Source organism: Ochotona princeps, chromosome 5 (genome assembly GCF_030435755.1).
Source record: "Ochotona princeps isolate mOchPri1 chromosome 5, mOchPri1.hap1, whole genome shotgun sequence".
NCBI classification, from domain to species: domain Eukaryota; kingdom Metazoa; phylum Chordata; class Mammalia; order Lagomorpha; family Ochotonidae; genus Ochotona; species Ochotona princeps.
In genome coordinates this window covers 81,284,948-81,306,563 of record NC_080836.1, presented here as the reverse complement: position 1 = coordinate 81,306,563, position 21,616 = coordinate 81,284,948, and the positions used below count along the sequence as shown (strand labels likewise).

Genomic DNA, 21,616 nt, shown 5'->3' with positions numbered 1-21,616 from the left:
TACAGATCCCTGCTAATGGCCTGAGAAAGCAGCAAAAGATGGCCCAACTGCTTGGACCTCTGCCACCTACTCTGGAGATGAAACCTAGGTGAAACATCTGATTCCTGGCTTCAGTTGGCCCAACCGTGGCCACTGGAGCCACCTGGAGAGTCAACACATGGGAGACTTCTCTGTCTCTTCCTCTCTCTGCACAACTCTTCCAAAAAATAAATATTATGTCTGTGCATATATGTGTGTGTGTGTATATATATATGTATATATATGCGTGTATATATATGTGTGTATATATATGTATATATATGTGTATATGTGTATATATATACACACACACACACACGGCTATATATGTGTGTGTGTATACTTTTAAATAAAGCTTTAAATAAGCAGCTACTTGTATAAGCCAAGTTTCTTTCAATAGTTAACTACCTACCACAGATGTGAAGAACTTGCCATCTTCAGGAACTGCACATGCTCATTATAAGCACAGTACTGGATACTTAATCATTGTGTCTGGAAAGCAAGATTAAGTTGCCCATTAAGAATTCTAAAAAAAAGATTTAGCTACTTCACACAAATATTTACTATCTTCCCTAATATATTGGGTTTCACCGACTTTAGTCCTTATTCTACGTACTTTTTTCTATTGAGTTCCACAAACATCTCAAATGATCTACAGCCAGAGCTATGGAGACACTTCTCTATGTGCACCACAGATGGGGAACAGAAGCAAAGGGAAAGCAACATTTTAGAGCTGATAGGCATGTTCATTATTGTGATTGTGTGACTTCATAGCTGTGAATGTACATACTCAAGGATCAACACTTACTAAACTGTGTACCTTAAATACATGTGACTTGTCATATGTCAATTGTCCTTTGATACAGCTAATTTTCACAAACGTAGGGGACAAAAGTTCATTTATGCCTGGAAGGTTGCATTCATTTACATCCCACTAGCCATGTGTTCAGTTGCCTGCCTCATTACACCTTTGTCAGCACTGTAATTCTGAAAGCAAAAAAGACTGCCAATTTGAAAGGGCAAAAATACCTTAGTTACTTGAATATTCATGTTTTCAGTCGTAGATTGAAATGTTCTCGTGTTGATCTAGTTTTCTGCCCAATTTTCTTTCCTTGCCACAAAGCAAAGAAGGATGTGATCACTAGTATGCCAGTAAAAGAGGAATGGATTTTTTATCTTCCATGTCAATCAGTACAAACTCAAGAAAACTGCTACTCTAACAGTGGTTATAAATATTCATAAATTTGTCCAATCCTTTGACTGCAAGCCGTAACTAGTCATTAGAAGAAACTGATACATACTTAACATTTGAAGAATGAATCTTTCTTTCTTTAAAAACAGTCTTTTCATCTCAGTCTGAAGCTGGTACAGGTTCAATTATTTCACCACACAAAACTAGGCAGAGTCCACACTGATGCAGACTCGAGCCCTCCTGAGACAAAAGCTGCAGAGCGGCCGAGGGTGAAAAGATGTGGAAATCAATGGCACGGCTGAGACCTCAGAAGAATAAAATTCTTTGAACCTTTGCTTTCTCATCCATAAAGCAAGGGGGCAGCATTGAATGATCACTAAATTTATTGTCAGCTCTAACCTTTTCTGAGTGCAGGTGGGGTAAGTTGATAAAACCTGACAAGTGCTGTAATATTGCAGCGGTGCTTTTACTATGAGCTTGGGGATACTATGCTTTTCCTATAAGCCCCTGTCTGCTCACTTTCAAAGCCTAGCCCTGCCTTAGAGCTCTTGTAACCTTGGGCAAATAATGTGAGCTCATGTTCTGGGGGAGGAAACAAATGCCCAGACTCAAGCTACAGAACAGAGGGCTCTATGACAATGAGGATAATGTGTATGAACATTTACCAGGGCCTGGCCCTGGAAACTGTGCAATTGTACACTGTCTCCGAAGGGCTGGAGTCACGCCACACTGCATGGAAGTCCTGCCCTAGTGTCCACAGGTGACTAGGATTATTCTTCACTATGTCCAGGGACCCTAATGCTAGACAGAGATGGGCTTATTCAGCACAACTGTTGCATTTAGACAAATATTTGAAAAAAGAACTGGAGAACAGTCCCTGGGTCTGAATCACAATAGTGTAGTTACATATTCAATTAAAAAGTTTCATGAAATTCTAGAAGGGGGAAGAAGTAACCTCAACAGCAGGAGTCGTGGTGTCGGTAACTCCCAGACTATCAGCTTTAACAAAGTCAGACTCCTCACCATCTCTTATTATGGTTCATAAAATACCTTCACCCGAAATGTTTGCTACAAATACAAGTGTCACCTGCAACCATTTTTAACACAATACCTTACTAATTCTGTTACACTGCATACTTTTAGAATCTGCTACAACTGCTCTCTGGCCAATGTTTGAAAATAATTTGGAGGAATAAGGCCAACTTTCACAATAACTTGTAGCAAGTGTATAAATACAAATATTTGCAACACAAGGTCTGCCCACACTCATTTACAACTAAGAAATTGGGTTTTAATACCTCAAGGTTAAGGAGAAAAAGTGAATCCTACAGCTCATGAATTTGTCAAATACCTCAGCACTATGGAATGCATGTGGTTAGAAAGACCAGTCTGAGCTTTGCTCAACATTCTAAAATGCCAGAAACACAACTTTTTCCATTCTTAAAACCAACTTTATCAGAAAAATGAAGTAACTTTCATTAGGGTAAACAGTCAGGCTAAATCCAAAGACAAGTGAATTGTAGTCTTTATTACTTTTACAATTCCTAATGTAAAAGGTTGACTTTCACTTTATTACGTGCTTTGCGAATTTCCATCTGCAGTAGGAAGGGCTTCAACTGAATAGATTTTAGTCTTCAAAAATGCCATTGCATTCTCCACCTCTAGATTTTCCATCTCCCAGTTATTGACCTTACCAAAGAAAGAAGGAAAAAGTTTGTCAGAAGATCGTAACATAAAAGAGGATTTAGAGATCCAAGCATATTAAAGCAGCATCAAGTAACTGTTTTTTAAAAGCAAATGTTACCTTTTAACACATACCTCAATATTTTAAAGGCCGGATAGACTACATGTTCGAATTCAAGAAAGCTCTAATAGTGAAATTAACTCTAACTGGCATAAAAACTACTTGTAGAAAAATTTCCCTTAGACTGCATATAATGGCCCGCATGAAAAAAGTGTTAAGTGTTAGCCTCTTAAGAGAAAGAGGTCATTTTACCCTCGGCAACCAACTCGTAACCATTTCTGTATCCTGAGGTGTCACACTGGGAGATGAGAGAGCTTGCAGTTCACACCATGCGGAGGGCTCAGGGAGTAGCGTTCACACAGCTACCAGCACTCACAGAGTGTACAGTTACCTGAAAGGCTCTTGCTTCCTATACAGACATCTGAAGAGGCTGATCACGCAAAGCTTTGGCGCTAAGAATCCGAACACAGAGGAAGAGGCAGGAGGGAGAGCCATTCTCTAACAACAACCAGCTACCTTTCTGGTGCCAATCACCCTGAGACAACCTCAACAACTTAACAGTCATAACAAACTGATGCTTGCCACCTCTTCTTCCCCGGTCAAGATAACCTGAAAACTGAGTCTGGTTTCATATGCCTTAAATTAAATAATATTTATATGCTTCCTCTTAACAAAAAAGAGTTACAGTTGATTAAAATAGCATTTGTAAAACCAGTAGCAAATGATAGTAATCTACATAGGAACAAATCATGTACTAGAAATGTTCTTTTTCAAAGAAAAAGCGAGGCTGATGATTCCTCAGAAGACCTACTAACCAACTTTAACCACAGCATCCTTCAAACGGTGAGGATAGGCATCAGTAACTGAAGAATATTTCACTTGCATTTTTTCTTACCAAGATCACATGGAAACCCATTCGATTTAAATGCCGAATTTTCATAGCGAGGGATCCTCTAGGGTGGCTTGAATACAAGCAATATGTAGATCTAGGAACACACAGTACAGCTACTCTGAAAACGAAACACACAAGAACAGTTAATGAAATGGGCATTTACAATCTTGTTGCATTACTGTTCTCTGAAAATTTCAAAGATGAGTTTTCCACTAATTATAGTCCTTTCCATTCCCTCCTGCTCAGGCACTCACTTCTTTCTGTTATTTCACTTCTGGAGATAACTTCATGAACCGGAAGTTGAGGTCAATGCTTTCTGCGTCCAGTTACCCCTCAGCTAACTTTAGGACGGCTCTGTTTTTGATGAGGAAAAGTTCCAGCTACAAAAGCAGGAAGGGATTTTGTGCAGCATTGACCAATAATGATTCAAATTTAAATTAGTCGTTTCTTCTATATAGAAAACACAAAATAGGAAATGTTTTTTTTGTACGTAATCTGCATTTTAAAAACCAGAACTAGCAGACCAGATTCAGAGAAGAAAACTCAAAAAAACAGAGGCAATCTGAAAATGTAATAGAAACATGGGAAATTTAACTTCTTTTTCCTTTGTTCCCATTTTGGAAAAAAAAGTAAGTTCATTGGGAGAGGTGGGGAAAAGATCCTTACTCTTCTCTCCCACACTCTGTCTTCTCTCAGAGAACTTCCGTATTTTAACAATAATCCTGAGAACCCTCACCTCTCAGTACTGTTCCTGGGGTAACAGTGCAGTCCTTTAGACCTGGAATGTGGTTACAGACAAAGCATTTCTTGAGAAGAGATAGACAACATGGGTATGAGAGACAGCAGAAAAAGACAGTCAAGGACAGACCTTGAATTTAGGAAGCCTAGACGAATTCAGAAAAAATCAAAGTCACGCACTTGACTGTGAACAGAGGAGAGTAGGAAACAGTTTGAACCTCAACAGTCTCTCAAAATCCCCTGTTGCCCCAATTAATGTGCACGTCCAGTGGGGCAACAAGGCATGTAAGCTCACGGGGGTTGGGGCCCATGTCGGACTCATCGTGCGCCAAAAAGTGTGTGCAATGATGACCTGGTCCCACATATCTGGTAAAGAGGCACATATTCTCGAATAAGCACCATCATAATTTCCCAAGACACCCTATATTTGTAATGCCCGAGTCAAGAAAATGACCTACAACTAGCTCCAATGTGCTCTGATCCATGCACAAAACACTGTAATCGAAAAGCTGTAGGAAGCTGGAAGTGGAAATCCATCAGCCTATAAACTGTATCATGAAAAACAAAAATTAAAAAAAAAAAGCAGTAGCTGTAGTTCAGGGTTGGCATCACAGCACAGTAGCCTAAGCCTCCACCTGCAGTGTCAGCATTCCATTGAGGTGCCAGCTTGTGCCTTGGCTGCTGCACTTTGAAACCAGCTCCCTCCACACCGCCCAGGGAAGCAGCAGAGAGGATAGTCCAAGTTATTGAGATCCTGCACCCACATGGGAGACCCAGAAGAAGCTCCTGGATCCTGACTGGTCCATCTCTGGCCCAATGGCTGGAAATCACTCTGCGTCTCTCCTCTCTGCATAACTCTGCTTTTCAAATAAAACTAAGTAAATTTTTACAAAAATTGAAAAGAATCTGCAGCTTCTCTATCTTTGGGAACATCCTGGCGTAAAGGTTCTGGAAAGTATTCATTGTGTATTTGATTTCTGAAGAAGTTTCAAATCTTTAAGATCACTACTATATTATATTGTGCCAAAGGTTAAACCACACTAATAGTTTCAACTGGGTTATGCTGTTTTATTAAACAGTTTAGTTTCACAACTTAACTTTGAATAAAATGTCTATCTGGTAAAGGGTCCAGCGCCAGCCCACTGTTTCCAACAATAACGCCCTCATTTCTACCTGCGGGGCAGATCCCTGGATGACAAGTCTGATAGGGTGTTGCAAGCTCTATACAAATAAAAAGTCTTAGCAGTAGTACTCCTATTTAATATGAAGTCTTTTAGAACTAAGATTTAAATTCAGAAAGCCCAGAAAGTGAGTATAAGTGAGCAACCTTTGAATATTTGTAGCACAAGTTACATCCACATCAGAAAACGGAAACACTTGACTCCTGTTCTTATCCATTCTGATTTCAAAATCTGAAAGAAACGAATTGACATTTTCACACATTATTCAAAGTGACATTCTGTTTCAAAATGTCCAACACTCTTACCACAGTAGCTACTGGCAGTAGTTAAAATATACTGAGAGTTTGTCATGCGCCAGACACTCACAATTTTACACATATAATTTCATCTACTAATCCTAAGAATTCAATGGGCCTGGCACTATTATTAGGGTCATTTTACAGGGAAGCAAATTGGAGCTAGAGAAAATCTAAACCTAAGTACTGTGCTTTATGGCAAGAATCCAAACCCAGGCAGTCCAGCCCCAGAGGCAATGTCACACTGCACTAAGTTTAATAAGAAAAACAAAGGCAAGTTACATCAAGTTCCATACCAATATGATAGTTATGTGGCAACTGCACATTTTTTGAGAAGTATTCTTCGCCTCCCAGGAGGTTACTTAGTGCCTCTGCCACCTTTGCCTGTGGAAAGCATGGCGCTGACGACGGTTGCGGCAGGGCTAAGTCGACGGCCCTGTAGGCAGTGTCATCAAGTTTCAGACAAGTATCTAGAATGTGCAGCTTCTGAACGTTCCTCTCCTTGTCAGCTAAAAAAATAAAAGGAAGAAATTGTTAGAAAAGAAAAAAAAATGAGTGTCACAGTTTAAAAGTTGTATTAACATGCTTATGCTTCCTATAATCTCTCTTGCCATGAGGAATCTATCTGAGTCTTCCTAAGTTCGGGGTCAGTGCCAAGCATCTGATAATGTGTTAAGGCTCAATATACCTTCAGACGCAATTTAATCAGAACTTCCTATAGATGAGGATATGCCCGGGAGTGTTAAAAAGCCTTATGATCAATTAAAAGCAAAATTGGACTAGAATCCATGTCTCCTGGGCTCAAGGCTGCATCTCCACACTTGCACTGCTCAAGAAATTAGCAGATTATTGGCATTTCATAACTCAATCTTGAATTTTATGACACTGTTTTACAAGAAATTTTAACTACTCTCTTCTCAGACACACGATCAATTTTGTACATCTATCTAAATACTGCTTTCCCTTGCTTAAAAGTCAACAATTAATTTCAGTCCAATAGTTAATAAATTCACTACTTTGGTTAACAATTTCATCACTTGATCTAACAGGCTGAGTTTTCACGACAGGCTACATGTGACCAAGTGTTCACAACTATTCACAGTTGAAAAGTTTATGTAAGATAGCTTACGCCCAGTGTAAGCGTTAGGAAACAGGATGTGCCCCTACTCATATAAAATACAGTCTAATCTGAGCAAACCATAGGAATAATTTAATTTACACATTTTGACTTTCTGAGGGTGCTTGTGTGGTCAGTCACTCAGCCAGTACTGGAAGGGCCACCACTGTGATGCAGGCATCCCTAGCACACTGACTGGATTCCTGGCTGCTCCACTTCGGATCCTGCTCCTTGCTAGTAGCTTAGGAAAGCAGCAGATGGTGCGAGTGATGGGGCCCCTGCACCCATGTGGGAGATCTGGAAGAAGTTCCTGGTTCCTGGTTACAGCCTGGGACAGTTGTTGCTGTTGCAGCCATATGGGGAGTGAATCAGTGGATGGAACTCCTCTCACTCTCTCTCCCTCTGTGTGTTAAGTAACCCTTTCGATTAATTAAATCTTTAAAAATAAATCAATAACAGTGACAAGCGTGGCACAGAGGTAAGACGCCACCTGGAATGCCTGTTTCCCATGTTAGAGTACCTGGGCTTACATCTCTGTTCCACTCCCAATCCCAGCTCCCAGCCGGTGCGCATCTGGGAGGCAGTGTTGGCTCAGATGCATTCCTGCCAGCCACGTGGGAGACCTGGATTAGTTCCTGAATCCCAGCTCCAGCACAGCCTGACCTCAGCAGAACCAGCTTGCTCACTCGCTCTCTCCCGCCTTGTTTCTCAAACTTCTTTAAAGAATGATGATGCTCCCCGCACACAGGTATGGCCATTCACAGGGGCCTTTCATGTTTGCAGATCTGAAGCACCTCTGCCTTCATCATGTCAGTCCTTTGAGCAGCAAGGCCTACGCCGGACACCCCGGCTGACACTGTCCTTTGTGCAGCAAGGCCTACGCCGGACACCCCGGCTGACACTGTCCTTTGAGCAGCAAGGCCTACGCCGGACACCCCGGCTGACACTGTCCTTTGAGCAGCAAGGCCTACGCCGGACACCCCGGCTGACACTGTCCTTTGAGCAGCAAGGCCTACGCCGGACACCCCGGCTGACACTGTCCTTTGAGCAGCAAGGCCTACGCCACACATCCCAGCTGACACTGTCCTTTGTGCAGCAAGGCCTACGCCGGACACCCTGGCTAGCACTGCCCTTTGTGCAGCAATGCCTACGCCACACACCCCGGCTGACACTGTCCTTTGAGCAGCAATGCCTATGTCACACACCCCAGCTAGCACTGCCCCAACCACAGGCTGGCCAGTGGCAGTGATGCATGTCAGCTGCCACTGTGTACCAATTCCTACCTGATGTCAGCAGTTCTTTGATGATATCCTCTTTGAGAAGCTGATTAAGAGGAGCCAGAGGGAAATGGTTCATCATGCAAAATGAACACACAGCGCTCAACAGGTTTTCAGAGGAGATGTGGTGAAGACAACCAGTTAGAGCAGCAGCCATAACATCCAGGAACCTTCCACGGAGAAAACTCGAGTCAGTTTACAGATACAAACAGAAGAAAAGCTCAGGAAAGGAAAAAATCAGGCTTGCAAGTAAGTATTCACACATTATTCAGGACATGTGGTTATTTATTCACAAGTGTATACACCCAGTGAATACTGGCTAATGCTGGATGTCTTACACAGGACAAGATTTTATAGGCTTATACTGAATTCTCATTAAAATTGTATTGGATATAATTATGGTTTTCATAATAAAGATGAGAAAACAGCAAAAGATGAGTAACTCAAGAAGTTGAAAGTCTTGACCAAGAACACATAGCCAAGAAGAAGAAGCGGTACTGAGACCCCAGTCGCTCAGCTCTAAAGCCTATTCATGATAGACTTTCTATATAGACCTCCCACTAGTTTTACAATCAACTAAAATTATCAAGTTACCCATATTTTCAATTAAAGACACTACAAACCTAATCCAACCACTCAAAGCCAATGTTATACACTATGACTAAGCAGTTGAGTATAGATAGAGAAAAGACCAAAATTAGGTGAGGTCATTTGCCCAGACTGGCACTGCTAATAAACCGCAGATACCTTTTGAATACAGATCAGTTTGATTCTTAAGGCATATATGTATCTAAATATAACTGATTAATTTAAACAAAAAGAGGGTACTTCAGAAAAATTTTCAGGGGGATGCCTGTCCCCATATCAGAGTGCCTCAGAGTGCGCCCCAGCTCCGTTACCCAATCCCACTAATGTTTAACCTGACAGGCAACAGGCAATGGCTCAAGTACCTGGATCCCTGGAACCCACAAGGAAGACATGAATCATGCTCCTGGCTCCTCATACAACCTTACTCAGTGCTAGCTAGCATTTGAGGAATGAACCAGTGTCTGTCTTTCAAACACATCATTATTATTATTTTTTTTTTTTGCAAAGCTGCTGGAAGATAAAAACCCAGGACTTTTTTTTCCTCCATTCATGTACTATATATATAGATAGATAGATAGAATTTCCTATAAGCTTTTTGAAAATCAAGTGTATGCAGAGCTCAAAAAAATTTTGTAACAAAAAATGTTTATCTTTTAATCTAATTTCCTACTAGCTTTTGAAATACTCTCGTATATGTGGAATACTGTGACAGTAGAGAAAAACATGAAGCAGACGAAGTTGCTTCAGGAAGAAAGAGAATTTGCACACGTAGAAAAAGAAAAAGGGGAAGATGAAGAGCGGCAGAGGAGCTGAATACAGGGAAAGGACACATCAAGAACAATGGGTTTCCAGATGACACGTCTCTTCTGAGATGCACAGTGGCCACTTGCAACCTAGAAAAGTGGGTTGGGGGTTCAGTACACTACCTAATGAGATACAAGTCTTAAGACCAGCTGTCGAGCCCAGCACAACAGCCTTGCATGCGCCAGGACCCCAGATGGGTGCCAGTTCACGCCCTGGCTGCTCCACTTCCCACCCAACTCCCTTCCCGAATGTGTTCAGTTATCCTGCTCTAAGACACTAGCCACTGCACACTGAAATGCCCCTCCTTCCCCAAGCCTCACATGGCACTCAGCTGATTCCTTACTGCCTCTATTTACAGGCTAATCATGTTCATTGGTCTAGAAAAGACAAAGGACACAAACTTCGGTTTTGTTGTTGTGGATCTTATTTTGTGTTGGTGACTCCACACTCAGGGAATTCAGGGATTATCACTGATGAGTCATTATCTATAAGTCACACATTCCATGCCTCTATTTTCCCAAAGGAAGAATGATAAGGCTGAAGGCCAAGGGCTGGGTCAGGGTTGCTCAGCTGCGGCCCTGCTGACATTTGCGCCTGGATCACTCTTGTTCGGGAGCAGCTGCTTTGTCACAGTATAATGCAGCCAGCATCCTTGGACCCCACTCACTGAGGGCCAGCGGCACACACACACTCCTGTAATTGGGATGTTTACTCACAGCTCAACGTCCTACATATTATTTTGAAGGCAAACACCTCTGCCTGAGCATCACTGGGCTGGATAAACGTGTACCAGCCAGCCAAAAGGACAACATTCATCCCCATTTTCACAGCTGAATAAACTGAGGCACAGATAATGAACTTACTGAAAACCGAGCAGTTAATACATGACAGCAGTGAACATCAAACCACAGCAGCTGTCTCCAAAGTCTGCACTTTTAACGGCTTTGCTAACCATAGACACTTTGTATGGGTTTCTAGTTTTGAATGAACTCTAACTGACCCAGACAAGAAAGACACATGTTATGGATGGAAAGGAAAAGTATGAAAGAACATGACATATTTGAGGTACAATTGTATTTAACAGTAGACTGCATGGTTGTGGTAAAATTTAAAAAAAAAAACAGAAGTTGCTTGGGACCAAATGAACAGTTAGGGTTAAACAGAACTACTGGAGAACAGCATCAGCAAGATGGCAGGACCCAAAGAGCTAGCTCCTTCTGCCCCACGGAAACAGCAGCTTACCAAGCACTTGCAGACAGAAAGCCTCTGCAAGGAGTGCAGAGCCCAGTTAAGACATTACTTTCGATTAGCACAGAAGCAAGAGTGTTGGCACTGAATGGGTTAAGAGGCGCACATTAAGGCCCAGTGCAGTAGACTAGCAGCTAAAGTCCTCACCTTTAACGCACCGGGACCCACCCAAATGGGTGACAGCTCATGCTCAAGATGCTCCACTTCCCATCCAGCTCCCTGCCTGTGGCCTGGGAAAGCAGTACAGGATGACACGAAGCCTTGGGACTCTGCACCCACATGGGAGACCCAGAAGAAGCTCTGGACTCCTGGCTTCAGATCTGCTTAGCTCCAGCCATTGCAGGCACTTGGGGCGTGAACCAGCATATGGAAGATCTTTCTGTCTATCTGTAAATTTGACTTTACAATTAAAATATATATATGTGTGTGTGTGTGTGTAAAAGAAGAACACTTTCACATTTTCGTGTCAACCCCTCCCTCAAACTGGCCCAGCTCAAGCGCCAAGAGATCACGGTCCCCAGTGGCCTTTCCCTCGGTGGGAAGTGCACCACATGGATCCAACACCCAGCGTCTAAGTGCATTCACCACGGGCCGCTTTCTATCTCACTTAGATGCAGTGGGGATAGAGCCAGACGCAGTATGGGAACCCAGGCATCCAATGACCTCAAAACCACATACCTTCACTCCAACATTATTCATGGCAGCTAAGGAACAAATCAACCTGACTGCCCATCAAGAGATGCATGGTTTAAAAAACTGTGCTCTAGAAAGATGATGGAATATTTTCCAACCACAGCAAAGATAGAAATCCTACTATAATGCCCTCAAGCTTCCAAAGGACAAACACTGCATGATCTCATTCTCACTGGCTATCTTAGAATCAAGCTCACAGCAACAGACTAGAATGGAGCTGGCAAGGGGGACCGGGAGGAACATACAGCTTCAGAGATGATTAAGTTCCAGAGATTCACTGTACATCACTGCACCCATAGCTAATAACACTGTATTGCACATGAAAAACCTCCGTGGGTAGAGTGGGTATACTTGTTCTCACCGCAATAACAAGAAATGACAACTTACAACAATTTTAAAAGATCTATTTCTCAACTCTCCAATAAAGATAAGAAGAAACTGAAATATGAACTTAGGAGCTATGGGGATAAGCTGCGCAAGTGTGAAATGGGAACTCATACGGGGAGGAACAAATGTCAGGAACGAAGAAACAAGTCGGAGCAATGAATAACGCTGGACGTCTTGACATGGACAACAGTCATGGGTGTGTGCACTTGCAGCGAGGCATTAAATGCATGCGAGATTTATATTAGGACATAAATTAATTCATGAAACTATCGATATATCAATAATAGTTTTGATAGTTGTATTTTATTATATATCATATCATTAAGAAAATATTAGTAATATATGAATAAATGTATTAAATGTATTAAGAGATTTGTAATATCTTAATAATGTTATGTGGTCCTAAAAAGATTTAAAAAAGAGGGGGGGAACATACTCTTTGTCCTCACTCTGGGCCCCATGATTGAGAGAAGAGTACACATGAAGAACAGAGACGATGTTTTTCGTGCTTAAGGCTTGAGGTTCCTCTATTACTTTCTTCATACACAAGTTCATTAAATCAACATGCCGAAAGCCAAGATTTTCAAATAAAAGGAGGAGAAAAATAACCTTGAAAACAAAAAAGAAAATTGCAAAAAAATTTAATAGCTACAGTACACTAATAGGGATTTTTTTTAGATCTCAAATAATTTAAACTTCAATATGATATGATTGTGCTAACCACAGTATATTTCCTAAAAAGCAGCAACTGATTTTCCCTCCCACAACCTGTTCCCTTCATTCTTGAACTGGTTACCAAGCTAATGAGCAATCTGTTCATAACCTACAGTACAGGGAATATAACGGCTTTCATACTTCCATTTCATCTAAAAATAAATATTCTTATATGCTTGCTATTCAATAGATTTGAAAATTATCTTTTCTGAAGTCTTTCAAAATTATTAACTCAATCTTGTATAACTTCCACTCCCAAGCCTAGATGCTTCTGAGAGTCTATAACTAAGAACTAAGAACTATATATATATATATATATATATATATATACACACACACATTTATATATAAAATGGTGAGTAGTAAGTGAAAAAATAGCTCAAAAATCCATATTGGCATCATTTATCTAGTGATAGCAGAGCTGAAATACAATTAAAATAAATTTTCTAATCCACCTCTATCATCCCTCTTGATTTTTTTTTCTTGCATTTATTACTTTTTCTCAAAATCAACTTCTATCATAAACTCAATAATCATCTTTCTCTCCAAAGTAAACCAGTGATCTAATACAGCTGCCACATACTATTTTAGTTTAAAAAAGGAAGGTTATGGCCAGTTTTAATAATTCAATTATTTACACCATTAACACCATCCTCCGAATGGAAAAGATTTACCCCGCAGGAAACAACAGATACAATCATTAAGTCATAATATTTCGTTCTCCAAAATCCTTAAGCCTGTCACACTGCTCATCTTTATCATTTAAAATCAAACAAAGAAAAGGACCAAATGCAGAAAAAAATAATACCTAACCAAAGCACAACACAATCTTTCAAACAAAACAGAGAAGCCAACTTTGGAAAATATATTTTTGCTTCAGATAGAAAGCTGGTTAAAAGATTTATTAGCAGGGGCTCAGCACAGTGGGGTCACAGTCTAATCCTCCACCTGCAGCAGCAGGAAGCCAAAGGGGCACCAGTTCATGTCCCGGCTGCTCCACTTCCAATCCAACTCCCTGCTTATGACCTGGGAAAGAATCAGACGAAGGCCCAAGTCCTTGGTCACTGCAGCCACGTGAGAGACACATTGAGCGATTCCTGGATTCTGGCTTTGTATCGGCTCAGCTCCAACTGCTGCAGCCACTGGGAGAGTGAACTAGTGGATGCAAGCTCTCTCTCTTTGTCTCTACTTCTCTCTCTAGAATATCTGCCTTTCAAATAAAAACAAACATATTTTCTTTAAAAAAAGGATTACTTTACCCAACAAGCCGTTGAACTTATCTGGACAATAAGATGCTGGACTTTATGCTTGGTATATGCTTGCAATAAAGAATCTCAACTGAACTTGAACTGTGGTTATGCAACAAGGTGGAGGAATCCACCATGGGGGGAGGGTTTGGGGAGGAGTGGGGGGAATCCCAGTACCTATAAAACTGTGTCACATAATGCAATGTAATTAATAATAATTTAAAAAAGAAATCCATTAAAAAAAAGAAAGATTACTTTAAAAAAATTACCAGGCTTTTTAAAAAAATTACCAGCTTTGTTTAAAAATTACTCAAAAGTCAATTTAGCACTGGAATACTCTGGTACATTAACTATAATCAGCGGGCCCAGTGCAATAGCCCAGCAGCTAAAAGTCCTCGCCTTGCCTGTGCCAGCATCCCATATGGAATGTCGCTTTGTATCCCGGCAGCCCTGCTTCCCATCCAGCTCCCTGCCTGTGGCCTGGGAAACAGTGCAGGACGACCCAAAGCCTTAGGACCCTGCACCTGCATGGGAGACACAGAAGAAGCTCCTGGATCTTGGCTTTGGATTGGCTCAGCTCTGGCCATTGCAGTCGCTTGGGAAGTGAATCATTGGACAAAAGATCTTCCTCTCTGTCTCTCCTCCTCTCTGTATATCTAATTTTCCAATTAAATAAATAAGTAAATAGATAAAATCTTTAACTGCTATTAGCAGAAAGCGAAATACTTAAAATGCTAAATTAGCAAGTAGGCTTCTTTGAAATTTCTGAGGCATATTCTAAATTGTAAACATACTCACTTGTTTCAATGTCCAGATATCAAAGGTTGTAGCCACATACTTTGCTATTCCCTCGAAGAGTTCTAAATTATAGTAGCGAAGGTCTTTGCAGGATCGCAGTATGTTGTTCAGTATTTTAAAAGGACAGCCATGGATATTTTCTTTAAGAATGAGTCAAACAAACAAAATTCACCAGATGGTTTCAAAGGTAAGCTTCAAAATGCTCAATAATTTTCTTGCTTTAGAAAAACATAGCACTGTACTTTGTTAAAAAAAAAAAGTGCCGATACTTAGACACAATTTTACCTACAAAAGCTCAAAGTCTTTTAAACAAAACAAATATGATCCAAAACAGCAGATACAGAAAAAATAAAATTAGCCTTACCTAAGAACTTCTTACTGCATTCGTTCAAGAGAACAACAGATCGGTGGTTCATGGCCGCTAGCACCTCAAACATGCGCTGGCTGTTCAATACGGAAAATCTGTCCAATTCCCTCAAGGCTTTCATCTCAAAAAAACAAACTTCAGTGTAACTAACATGTATGACAAAAAGAACTAAACACTGATCTTTAAAAAGGGTGAAGCAAGAGAATGATTCAAAAAAAGCACATATAAACATGCCTATCTATGTACCTCCATGTATACATACTTGCAGAAGTACATACAGGTCAATATTTTTAATTCAACTTCTTTTAATCCAACCTATCAAAGCTAAACCCCAAACCATAGCAATGTCATCCTAAAAGGTTGATTTCCTAAAGGTGGTGGTAGACACCCCAAATTTTTTCTTTCCAAGTTTCAGCAACTAGAGAAAATTCAGGAATGTACCTCCAGTTTCCTTTTCAGAGCAATTGGTGTATCCTGTCCAATGTACTTCATTACTGTTTGCAATGTAAAGACACGTTCTATCTTCCAAACTTGCTGATCCACTAGTATCCTGTCATCAAACAAAACACACATTTTATAAAAAACAATGACAAGTACTTGTTGAAGAGAGGAAGAGTATAGGCACCTACTGCTACCAAAAAAGCCAAAATCACATTATGGCGTTGTTGGAATGCATCCAAGACGGAGGGGAGATTGACTGCAGAGGCCTGTGGGTCCTGTTGAGAAGAGGCCCTGGGAAACAGGCGGCAGAGGGCCTCTTAGCCAGAGTGCACTCTTGTCCCCAGCGAGTCCTTGGATGGGCTTTCTTGCTTCCCTGATATACGGCAAACATCTGTGCTTAGTTGGCCAATTATCCTAGATCAAAGTAGTGCTCCTTATCAATATCTAACGCCAATGGTGCTTTGATCCTGGTGCCTTGCTAGCTCTCCTGGAACTCCCTGCTTACACACATGTGACAAGGGGTTGTATATCAAACCTGATCACTGTAACCCATGTCTGAGCTGGACTATGTTTGAAATGCTGCTTTACTGAATATATATTACCTGGAACCCTGGAAATAAACTTGTCAGCTGCTCAAGAGAACACTGTCCCTCCATTTCTTTTCAGTTGCACATCCTCCCCAGGAACCCACAAGGTACATTTGCACTATGCCGTCTTTATTAGTGAACAAATCATATTCGGAGATTACAATAACATATCTTATCCACAGTCAACAAAAAAGGGAATTATGTGTTATTCCTACTAATTCACAGCATTATATCAGCTGCATCAGTTTAAAAATTCCTTCACAAACTGAGTCACTGTTGTTTAACAGCCCCCCACAATGCCCAAGTAATTATTCTGATCTGAGTACAATGCCAATTCTTCTCCACCTCATATCAAAACTGGTTCTATGATATTTAGATTTCAATGCTACCCACACCCACTTTAGTAGAAAAAGTAAAATTTTGGGGATCCATATTTTATTAAAAATGTTTTATTTATCTGACAGGCATTTTCTGGTAATACACATTTTCTATGAGTGTTTTGAAGACTTTTGATATCATGAATTTTTTCTTTTTGCAAGGATGCCAAAAAAATTACGCAAGGGTAAAATTATTCTTGAGTTTCATTTTTCATAATATTTTGAAGCACCCTGGTACTCTGTTCAGCTTTACCTTACCAAGAGTTAGGATTTCACATTTAATAAGGTAGTAGGGACTATAACCAGCTACATGTTTCCCCTCCTGCCAAAACCAGCAGCTCAGTGTTTCATCTTAAATTTCCATTCCAAACATAAAAAGAAGTAGCTAAGACCACACGAGAAAAGCACAAGAAGTTTCTTACCGCAATCCTGACCGGAGAGCCTGCACATTTTTGCATGGCTCCAGGGTATCCAGAAGAGTTGACAAAATCGAAAGACAATTCTCATCACACTCATTGATACGTTCCTATTAAAATACAATCACAAAAACACTGCAGATTAGTCCATGGTAGACCATTTCACCAGGGCAAAACAACTGTCACTGAGTTTAAAACCTGAGGGATCTATGGCAAGACCAGTGGCTCAACAGGCTAATCTTCCACCTTTAGCACCAGCAACCCATATGGGCGCCAATTCATGTTCCCAATGCTCCACTTCTAATCCAGCTGTCTGCTTATGACCTGGGAAAGCGGCAGAGGACAGCCCACGTCCCTGGAACCCTGCAACCCATGTGAAAGAACAGAAAAAAACTTCTGGCTCATGGCTTCTGATTGCTCAGCTCTGGCCACTGCAGCCATTAAGGGAATAAACCAGTGGCTGAAGATTCTCTCTCTCTGTCCTATCTTCTCTCTGTAAATCTGCCTTCAAATAAAAATAAATTAGCCTAAAATTTTTTTGAGGGATCTCTTTTTCTTCCCTTAAAGATTTATTCATTTTCCTTGAATGCTGAAGTTAGAGAGAGAGAGAATTTTCCATCTGCTGGTTCACTCCTCAAATGGCTACAATGGTCAGAACTGGGCTAGTCTTAGATACTCAATACATACTGGCTCTGTTCCCTTTTCTACTATCTGTCCCTCAAGTATCCAATTTATGTATATTTTGCAGCTCTCCTCATTTCAGCCTCTTTGCTACTCAACGTTGGAGAAGGGAAAGGGGTCAGGCTTAAATACAGCAAAAGGAAGAAATGGCATAGCTAACATAAGGCCTCTAGATCAGATACAGAAATCAATGCATGCAAGAGCAGTTTGTTCTACGGATACTGTCATTTAAGGAGGCAACATGTCCATTGGTCTTTGTTTTAAGATAGGATAAACCAAAACACTGAAAGCTTCCTTTAGATTTTACCTGGATGGTTCTCAGCAATGTCTGAACCAGGAGAGTGTTCTGGGGGACCCCCAGCTTCACCAAAGCATGAAGGCTGAACAGCAGGTGGTCATAGTACAGGATCCTTGCTTCTCGCATCAGCTGCTCACACAACTGGTTGAATGCAGGGTGACTAAACATCAATTGTTTTTCAAAGCGCTGCTGGTCATCGGACATCCTTTTGGCAATGGTCCACATGGCTGAGAAATAGTTACTGCTAGGGAATGTAGGGGCTTTTGAGAACGTATCTAGCACATCGCTCAGGGAATTACACTCCTCCGACAGTTTTCTGTAGCTCACAGGGGATGCTTTGGTTTCCTTGGCGAGAACCTCTTCACTGGAGACCTCATGATGAAAGCCTAATTTGGCCAATCCATTATCAGAAGTCCCAGCACAGGCAAGAGAACGTTTTGAGTCCAGGAATATTCTTCTAGGGCAAAGCAGACTAGGACCTCTAAAAATTCTTACACTGCTTACGCCTTTCGTTTGAAAGCCATCCTTCCTGGATTTCAAAATAAATGAATCCTGGAAGAGACATCTAGTAGATGATTGCATTCTTCTCCCTGTCTCATTGAAGAGGTTTGTTGGTTTCCAGTATGACTGAACAGTTTTTGGCCTGCAAAGTCCCAGTGAATAAAGCCTCGCAGCTCTGCTTGGTGGCATTAACGTTCTGAATTGTTTAAAGTTCCACAAAAAGCAACCTGCTTTCTTGTTCATGTTGCTGCTGACAGAATTACTTCTTAGTGGCTTTGAAATTGGCAATGGAAAAAAACAACAAAAGCAAAGCCAAACCAGCACTTCTACCAGTGGGAGATAACACCGGTCATCCTCTTCCTGCAGGGACCTGGGTAGTGAGGAGTAAAAGTTAAAGCGAAACTTCTACTCAATGCAATGTGTTTAACAAGGGCTAATGCAGGAAACTGTGGAAACCGCAGAGACTGACTAGATGGAGAAACCACTGCGGAGTTTGGGCTTCCTCCACTTCAGCACAAGCGCACTGTTTCAAGCAGCAAGGGTACTTCAGAATAACAGAGATGTTCCACAGAGAGAACATTTCTAGTGGGAAACTGTCCTTGCTGCGCGTGAGGGATTTCGATAACCCTACGGGTTTCACACATTCACGGGAGGATGTAGCCAGCCGAAGTCGGCCGTTAAAAACAGACCCCCGACGACCAGGACTCTGAGGAGAGGTCGGCGCAGGACGAGAGCGCGGTGCGACCGGCTAGAGCCGGGAACGAAGGGACTCCACCACCCGCCAACCTCACCAGAACCCACACCCGACCGCCTAGCACCAACCTACTTTCCTAAACTTAACGCTGTGGCGACTTGTGAGAAGCAAAAAAAAAAAAAACTACCAGTCTAGTAGCACCCACCGTATTGCCCTCGCTCGTCTCCCACTCACCTTAGAGCAGGTCCCCGTGGCTGCACACAGGCGCAGCCATGACAGCCGCCCAAGAGGCACGCACATCGCGAGATCTGACGGAGCCCCGCAGAGGGCAAAAAGCTTCCGTTCGCCGTACTTGTCAGGGACGTCGCTGAGAGCCTGGCAGGCATAGTGTACAATTTTCTTGGTTGCAGGGAGAGAAGATCATAGCGGTTATCAAAGTAATGTACAACTGCGGAGTTCGAAGTAACCCGTTGAAGTCATTACCTTGAATACCAACCCCACCTGCTGGGTTCCAGACTCAGGAGCGCCTGCTGAAGTCTGCGCCTGCGCTCAGCCTGGCCTTTCCGTTGCCTGGAAACGGCGACGCTGTCGTCTCTGCCTCTGGACTTGGTTTACTATGGCCAAATTCGTGATCGCAGGTGAGTGGCGCGTTCGCCCGCGTACGGCTCAAATACCAACACCGCTCAAATTTCAGGACCGCTTGACGTCAGTGTCTTCCCATGGAGTCACACCGTGCTCTTCGCGTCCACGTAGCAAGCACTGCTGAACGCTGGGGATACAAGGGAGAGAAAATGCACGTGTGCCCCCAGGAGTCTCAACCTAATGGGCTGCAGGAGTGTGTAAAGAAGTATTATTTACACGGTGTGAGGAACGCAGTGAGATGGCCCTGCACAGCCCTCTGGGAGGGCAGACCCCTAATTCGGTTTGGAGAGTGGAAGGAGGGGAGGGAATGTGGGAGGTGGCGAGAGACTGAAACTTGTTGGAGGAACTGTTAGGGGAGCTGAGTTTTGAAGATTTCAGATAAAAATTTTCTAGTGGAGACCCTGGATAGTGAATGAGGGTTAATGGCAGATCTTTTAGTTGGAAAAGGAGCGGGAACCAAATGCTTCCTCTCACGTCTGGCAAGCAAAGGTGTTCACACCGTATCTTGAAAGCCACGAGGAATCATTGAGCAGCCTTAACCGGCTTGCATCTTAGGAAGCCCGTCTTAACACCAATGCAGGGAAGCATGGAAGCATGGATCAGGTGCAAGGAAAGCACTGAGGAGGCTTTGTTTTTCTTTCCTGGTTTGTACCATCCTGCTAGTACCCATGCCCCTCTCTCAGTGAGATTTGCAGTGGACTAGACCACATTCTGTCTCCAGCTCTTCTGCCATTCAGTCCAACTTCACTTTCTACCTCTTTGTAGAAACAGTCTTCTCCGAATTCACACCTTGCTTTTGCGGATGCTGTTCAATCCTTGTCTTCCTGACCTCTTGATGCATTGAACACAATCCACATCTATCATCTGCCTAAAATAGATACTTCCCTTGCTGTTTTATTTATTCAGAATATTTATGAACACTGATTAACTGTATGTTAGGGAGACTGTGGAAAATGAGCTTACTTCAGTAATGCTGTTAGTGGCAGGGCCATTGTGCAGTGTTCCGAAGGCACGGAGGCAACTGACCGTATTGATTCTTGTAAGGGCAATGCAGAGAGACAGATGTTAGGCAGATACCTGAAACTGGAAAGAATCATCTAGCAGAGAAGAGCTAGGGAAAAGGAGGACAATTTAGGCATGGGTGGCAGAGAATGGACTAGGTAGTAATTGAGACTATACAATAAGAAAGTTATATGAATTCAATAGGACTTGGGCAAAGAACATAAGGCAGTGAGCCTCATAAGCTGAGGTCAGGGATGAGCAATATAAACCTGTGGGAGCCGTGTTCAGTGCTTAGTGTGTATCACATGGCAAGTTTTTAGAAAGGAAGAAAGTCATCAAGTTTCATTTTATCTGATATGAATAAAACATAAAAAAGATATGTTATGGCTGCCATGTGAAAGGGAAAGATTGAGGCTACACTCCAGGAAGGAGTTAGTGGTGTTAGACATGGAAACGGAAAGAAATGAGTACATTGTAGAGATATTTCTGAGGCAGAGTTCACAGAGCTAGATATGTGGGTGGAGAAGGGCAAGAGAGAAGATGGAGTTGAAAACTATTCCCTTGCAGTCATTTGTACATCTGAGTAGATTGAACCATTAAAAAAAAATGAAAGAGTAGGCTTAATACTGCAGATACTCTTTGGTAATTAAGCAGATAGACCTAAAGTATGTAGAGA

General features: G+C 41.9%; 2 protein-coding genes across 3 annotated transcripts in view; one reads left to right on the top strand and one right to left on the bottom strand.

Moving 5' to 3' along the window:
* Nucleotides 1-2,732: 2,732 nt before the first annotated feature.
* FASTKD2 (FAST kinase domains 2) lies at nucleotides 2,733-19,832 on the bottom strand. Its single transcript, XM_012925797.2, has 12 exons — nucleotides 19,531-19,832; nucleotides 18,111-18,972; nucleotides 17,129-17,232; nucleotides 15,743-15,851; nucleotides 15,299-15,422; nucleotides 14,935-15,074; nucleotides 12,612-12,784; nucleotides 8,462-8,625; nucleotides 6,358-6,570; nucleotides 5,912-5,996; nucleotides 3,850-3,964; nucleotides 2,733-2,899 (listed from the first exon to the last, which is right to left on the bottom strand). The coding sequence occupies exons 1-12, from the start codon at nucleotides 19,680-19,682 to the stop codon at nucleotides 2,783-2,785; spliced, it is 2,358 nt and encodes a 785-aa protein (XP_012781251.2). The 5' UTR covers nucleotides 19,683-19,832; the 3' UTR covers nucleotides 2,733-2,782.
* Nucleotides 19,807-21,616, top strand: part of MDH1B (malate dehydrogenase 1B) — a 28,629-nt gene continuing 26,819 nt past the window's right edge. The window contains exon 1 of one of the 2 annotated variants that reach the window (XM_058664905.1): nucleotides 19,807-19,934. Coding sequence is in view for 1 of the 2 variants with exons in the window: in XM_012925928.3 (XP_012781382.2) it covers nucleotides 19,913-19,934 (22 nt within the window). In the remaining variant the exon portion in view is untranslated. The remainder of the gene's footprint in view (nucleotides 19,935-21,616) is intronic. The other variant, XM_012925928.3, reaches the window with a different exon arrangement.